This window comes from Vitis riparia, chromosome 8 (genome assembly GCF_004353265.1).
Source record: "Vitis riparia cultivar Riparia Gloire de Montpellier isolate 1030 chromosome 8, EGFV_Vit.rip_1.0, whole genome shotgun sequence".
Taxonomy (NCBI): Eukaryota; Viridiplantae; Streptophyta; class Magnoliopsida; order Vitales; family Vitaceae; genus Vitis; species Vitis riparia.
In genome coordinates, this window is record NC_048438.1 from 17,647,229 (window position 1) to 17,653,753 (window position 6,525).

The 6,525-nt window shown below is 35.8% G+C and overlaps 1 protein-coding gene across 1 annotated transcript; it reads right to left on the reverse strand.

The window, feature by feature from the left end:
- Positions 1-152: 152 nt before the first annotated feature.
- On the reverse strand, positions 153-5,535 carry LOC117921003. Its single transcript, XM_034838738.1, has 6 exons — positions 5,292-5,535; positions 4,074-4,336; positions 3,754-3,965; positions 3,275-3,542; positions 1,005-1,329; positions 153-453 (listed from the first exon to the last, which is right to left on the reverse strand). Exons 1-5 carry the CDS (start codon positions 5,383-5,385, stop codon positions 1,033-1,035), a joined length of 1,134 nt encoding a protein of 377 aa, XP_034694629.1. The 5' UTR covers positions 5,386-5,535; the 3' UTR covers positions 153-453; positions 1,005-1,032.
- Between the last annotated feature and the right edge of the window lie 990 nt (positions 5,536-6,525).

Below are 6,525 nucleotides of genomic sequence, written 5' to 3' on the forward strand. Positions count from 1 at the left end.
ATATTAAAAAAAAAACCTAATTTTTAAATGGGTCATACAATTTTGTTAGTATTTTAAATTTGATTATTATTTATGTCGTGTTTAACTTTACGTATCAAATTGAATACCTAAATTTTAATATAATACAAAGATGACTCATCAACACAACATCATTATGGAACCATTTCTTCCAACACAAGGGAAGAATCAATTACAAATGAAAACAATTTTATTAATTGTTTAACCATACTGGAAAATTAAAAACTAAAATAAAAAAGTAAGACTTCTACATAAAATAGTCATGGCTACTATCATGACCATCATTCCACAGCATGGTGGAGCTGTCAAGCCGAAAATTAAAGAAAAGTACAGCAAAGAGGGGGAGGCATCATCCAACCATCTCATGATGATGACCATTGGAAGGCTTTAGTGATATTAGGAAAACCAAGGCACATTACGTATACACTTCAATTTCTGAAAAAAAAATGAAAAAAAAATATCAGCAATCAAGGCATATATATCACTTCATATTCTGGAAAATATCATTATCAATTTTTTGAACATGTTCGGTTTCGTTGATGAGCTGCAATGCTCAGTTGCACATTGAATATTTAAGGAAAGAGTGGCAGTTTGGCCTACTTGGGCAAAATGCATGACCTACATAGATGCAGACCCTGAACAGAAACAGACGTTTTGAGACAGGGAAGAGAGAATCTGAACCACATTTGCAAATCCACAGAGATTCTGAAATCTTAGGTTATTCTATTAGTAGAAACAATCCTAGGGCTGGTGAATACCCATCTCATCATTTTTCTGCAGACCAAGAGATAAGGGAATCCACTGAAGTATCAGAATGTTGTCCTCACTTGTTTAAAAGTGTGGAGTAACAGTTGTGTTCTCATCATAAATGGAACTGTGGAAACAACAATGGGAAGTACAAAATTTTCCATAAATGTAAAAATGACCAGAAGCAATTTCAAAACTCCAAAACAGATAATAAACAAAGGAAGCACACCAAAGCCGACCTGCGCTAGCTCTTTATATATGTGGAAGCTACTTTTCCCCGGTTAAGAGTGCCTTAATGATAGCATCGGTCCTTCCTTCAGCATATGGGAACAAGTGTCCAGCACCTGGTAACTCATGATATTGAATCCATGGGAGCAGTTGGGCAATGTAGCGTTGCAGTGAAACAGGCACCATTGCGTCTTCATCTCCATGCCATAGGTGGACAGAACCTTCATTGTTTGGGAATGGGTTCTTTAGATCCATGGGATCAAATTCCCAAGTTCCAAATCCAATCATCAAGTCACGGTGGATGGACTCAAATTCTCCTTGTTGTCTCACCTGCGCCTGAGGAGGGATCAAATAATTGGAATATTAAATAAGAAACAAATGGCTGTATTAGCAAAGGAAAGAAGCTCAAGAAAACAGACAAATTACTGATTGATTAGATGTCTACTGTACGTACAGAAGACTATCACTGAAACTTTGCTGAAAAAAGAAATGTAAGAATAACCATAAAGATTCTTCTCACTTAAACAGACAAACAGAATCCAACTTCAGTTGGATCAAAAAAAAAAAATCTTCACCAAAACCTGCACGTTGGGGTATTGAGAATGAATACGAACCTAGTCTCTGGTCGCTAAACCTGGTTTCACTTGATGAATTTATGGACGGTTAAAAAAACAAAACATGCAAGGTCCTAACTATGAGGAATCCAATTTCCAAAAGTATCATCAACAATTAATCAGCCATAAGGAATATCCCAATTTCAGTGGTTCTCATGGCAGGAGACAAGAGTAGAATATAATTATAGATGGGTGACAATTGTTCAGAGTTTTTCAAGTCATTGGACCATTTTGGAAGTCCTATTGATTTTGTAGGAAATATAAGAAAGAAAGAAAAAAAATAGGATCCTGATTTTTGAAACAAATAGGATGTTATTAAATTCTACTCCAAGAGGATCACAAACTCCAAGGGTTCTTCACAGTAAGACAATAAAAGGACAGACCACAAAGGCCCTAGCACAAATACTGACAAAAACTCCACACCACTGGTAGAAGTCCTCTTTGTGGTTAACATCCATTACATTCAAAGGATGAAATAAAAAATATAACAGCATAGTCATTATTATTGAGACATATGGTGTCAAAATTTAAAGGAGAGCATTATGTCACAAGATGCTTCAAATGACCTTCCCCATGGGCTTATATAGGAGGTGGGAAGCTTCTAGAGACCTCTGGAGACATCTATACTTAGCTACAAAGTGGAAGAGCATGGAAGCTTCTAGAGAGGGCTAGAGATATCCACACATCTCTACACTTGGCTATGAGAGCATTAGAATAGTATGAGGTGTTCTAGAATCTTCCAAAGTCATCTTGTACATACCCTTGTACATAGATTAGTGTAAGAGTTTTTTTATTATTCTTGATTTGTAAGGAACCCTCCAAGGTTCTAGAGACTTCCTCAGGTGCCTATAAATAAGTAAAGGCCTCATTTGGCCAAGGCACCTCCCAAGAACCTAACCAACCAAGCAAGTGAGTTCCCAAAGCACTTGTAAAGCTTCCTTTAAGTAATAAAAGATTTCATTCTTTAAGAGTTGCCTACTATGCCTTCTAAAGCTTCCAAGTTGTGAACATTTTAGTCTAGCAACTAAGCATTGGGAGAAAGGCTGACTTAGCAAGATCAAGTGTCTTGACTTGTCTAAGTGTCGCACAAGCTTAGGAAAAGACTAAATTCGTGACAATTAGCTTCTACAAAAAATTTGGAGGAAAGCATTAACTATGTATATATAAATCATATGAAAAATATAATTCCTATCATTTAAATCATATGAAAAATATTGCATGGGAGTGTCTCAAACTAAACATTCAGTAAAATACAAATTCCTTCAACCTTGTTACTATGAGGTGCTAACTGTCCTTGAAGTGCCTCTTTTTATTAATATATTGTCTCTTTATTCATCAAAAAAAAATGAGGTGCTAACTGTTCTTTTAAGCAAGACCCAAATAATAGTTGGCATATTTTGGGAAAAGCCACATAGCCACAAAGATGGCACCACAGAGCCCTAAATGAGCCACGTCATCATTGATAACACAAAATTATATATTTAGTGATGATGAACCACGAGTTAATGATAACATCCTGATGGTGGTCATTGATGTTGACCAACACCAAAGATGCTATGGTTCAGGCCATTCTGTTAATAACAAGGCTGCTTGATAGCATTCTCTAACAGTGCCACGAATGACTAATAAAGACATCTGCAGGGAATTTCTTGGAAAAAGATGAATACCATATATCCCTTTCTCTTTGAAAGCTTAGTAAGCATGAGCTCTTTGTCTTGGTGAGAAAGAATATCAGTGCTGTGTTCTGCAACACTAGAAGCAGGAAACCACTTTTGAGTGTTCCACCAGTAGGTAAGCCATGGCGTGTAGTGAGCAACACGAAGTGTCCACTGATCCTGCCGAAACTGTTGGTAGTAGGCTTCTTTAGATACGTTTGCAGGAAAGCTAGGCCACCAGTAGTTGACCACTGGAGCTATCAGTGTTGCACCTGCTAGCCTGTGTCACAAGTACCAGACTTAAGATGGATAAAAACATGTGATCTTGAACTATTGTTTTTGGCATGTCAATTCCCTCCCTCCCTTGCATGCAACTGAGAAGAATATGCTAGGAGAAAATTCATAAACAACAAACAGTTCTTTAGAGACCAAGGGAAACATTTTCTTTCCATTTTTTTTTTCCTAAGGGAAAAAAGCAGGTTCAACCATACCTGTGAGGGATATACTTGAGGCAACTCCAAATCACCTGTCCACCCATGGAAAAACCAATTACATAGAACTTGGATCCCAGTCCTAACTGATCAGCAAGCTCTTCAATATCCAATGGTATGCTCTTCACAGTTCTTTTAGGATTAGGATCACTCTCTCCATAACCAGGTCTATCAAAGGACACAATGTAGATGCCCAATTCTTCAACAATTTCCTGGAAGAACCCACAAGAGAGCCAAATAATATTCAATTCAACTGGAATGCATTAAAAGTCCAAGAACATAGCCAAAAAGGTACCAGAAAAATAAACCAATATAGCTACCGGAGAAAGAGAAGTGGCAACAACGACATCATGCCTGCAGGAATCAAAGCCATGAACATAAACAATTTTATACTTGGCTCTATCCTTTGGGATTCCATGTTCTTTGTAAGCCAAATGCCTTCCATCACTGAGCTTTATTCTAGAAGCTGTAACAGGGGGACCATCTGGAGAGCCACATATCTTGGGAGGAGGAGATTGGATTGCCTGATAAGCCCAGGCCAGGAACCCCATCAATAAGACCACTAGTATTTTCTTGAACATCCCTGGAATTTTTAAGTTCCAATTGAAAATAGTCAAAAAATATTGAACCAAATAAACTGAGAAGCAACATACTAAAGCCTAGACACAAAGAGGGGAATGAATTTGTTATACTAGATTTCATGTTTCACAGGCAAAATTCCTCTTCGACCAACCATTGCAATTTACAGTTTCAATATGGTCCAATAAACGCCTAAAAATCCAAATAAGGAGCATCTTCAGTAACAATGAACATCAAGGGCACATCCAAATTGTGATCATGCTTTAACCAGTGCTGGGAGGATTCACAAATTCATGCATGTCTTATTATATTGATACAAGATACAAACTGTTTACTTTTTCAAGAGGAGTAACTTCCTTGCTGTCCAAATTGCATACAAGCATTGCCTTTCCCCAACTGAGGCAGAATGCATAATGCTGCTGCCCATTTTGGCCACAAGTAGTTAAAGAAACATTGCTAAGTTGGAGTCAAGTATATACCATATCTTGGAGTCTAGTCCATATGTTACAGGCCCACGTTAAGTGATAAAGAACTGTTGGGTTTAGGCGTTGCTTTCAGAATTGCACTGGAAACAAAGGCATGAAATGTTGGGTTTTTGTTCATAGCTTTTTATAGAGAAGGTTCAAAGGAGTTTGGTTCAAAGACACAAGTCACTGAATTTTATCATTTCCCCATTTCTTTCCTCGCAAAAAACCTACAGGCGTCTCTTCACTCCATTAGTGGATCGCTTCATCGTGATTTTCCCCTTCTTAATAATGCCTTACCACACCAATTAATTACGTTTTGATCGCTCATTCGTTCAATTTGGTTGTGCAGGCAGTTTGAAAAACAATACAATAACAACAAAACTGGAATATAAATCAACTTCAAAAGAAAAATGAAAAAGAAATGAAAGAAAAAAGGGTAAAGTGAAAAAAGATCCCAGAAAAAAAATAAAAAAAAAATTAACGAGCACCCACCAGAAGGAAGACGAAAAGAAGAACTTTGCCTAGATTTTCTGGTATGAGCCCGGGCTGATGCAGCCGATATCTTCCTGTTCACTCCCCCCGCCATATTCTGACCCCGACCCCAAAACCCACTTCAAATACCCACCAACAAAAATGCCCAAAAGTTCTGCAGAAGCTCGGAAACGGAGCAAGGTTGAGAGATCTGGCTGGATTTGCTCTCTCTCTCCACACAAATCACCCTGGACTCGACTGCAATGCGTTCGATAAGACACTGGAGTTGACTGGAGGACTTGTTCGTAATTTCAAAACATGGGAAATACTCAAATACCCCAATCGATAGAATTTTATTACTGAAAGTGCCATTACATTTTGATGCTGCGTTTGGATGCTCTCTTTATGTTAGCCATTACATTTTCATGAGATGTTTAACAATTTCTTAAAATAAGGTATGAAACCATGTCTATAGAAAAACAAAATGATATTTGCCCAGTAGAAATTATTTTGTGAAAAAATTATTCTTATCTTTTCAGTTTAGACTTAGGTGGTGTTTGTTTTTTTTGTTTTTTATTGAAAACCATTTAGTTTTAGGCTACGTTTGGTTCCCGAAAAGTACAAAGGAAAAAAAAACTGATAAGGAAAATGATTTTCTCATGTTTGGTTGTCTTATGAAAAATATAAAAAAAAATCAAATATAATTAAAACTAATTAAAAACTTATGTATTTTTAAATTATTTAATCTTTATATTAATGAGTTAAAATAAATAAAATAAGTTTGAAGTAATAAAAAAAATAATTTATCAACTTTTAATCTATTTTTTTATTTTCCTTCACTTTTTTTTTCTTCTACTTTTCCTTTGTATTTTCTTTCCCTTGCATTTTCCCTCAAATTTTCCCTCAAATTTTCCGGGAACCAAACATAGCCTTAGAATTTAGGTTGTTTGTTTTTTTACTTTTTCTTAACTTATTATAAACTTTTTACTAAATAGAAAAAGTCAAAATATGTTACTTTTTCTAAATAGAAAAAATAACACAATGGTTTTTTTTTACTTTTTAATACTTAATATAAATAAAATACTACAAAAACAAACAACCTGATATTTAATACTATTAAGTATTAAGGTTCTATTTGGAATTAAGTAAAAAAACAAACACCACCTTATACTTTTTAAAACTTAAATTCTTTTACAACTAGGATAAGAACGAGAATCTTTCTCATCTCAAGTCCGTCCCAATTATTTATAACTAT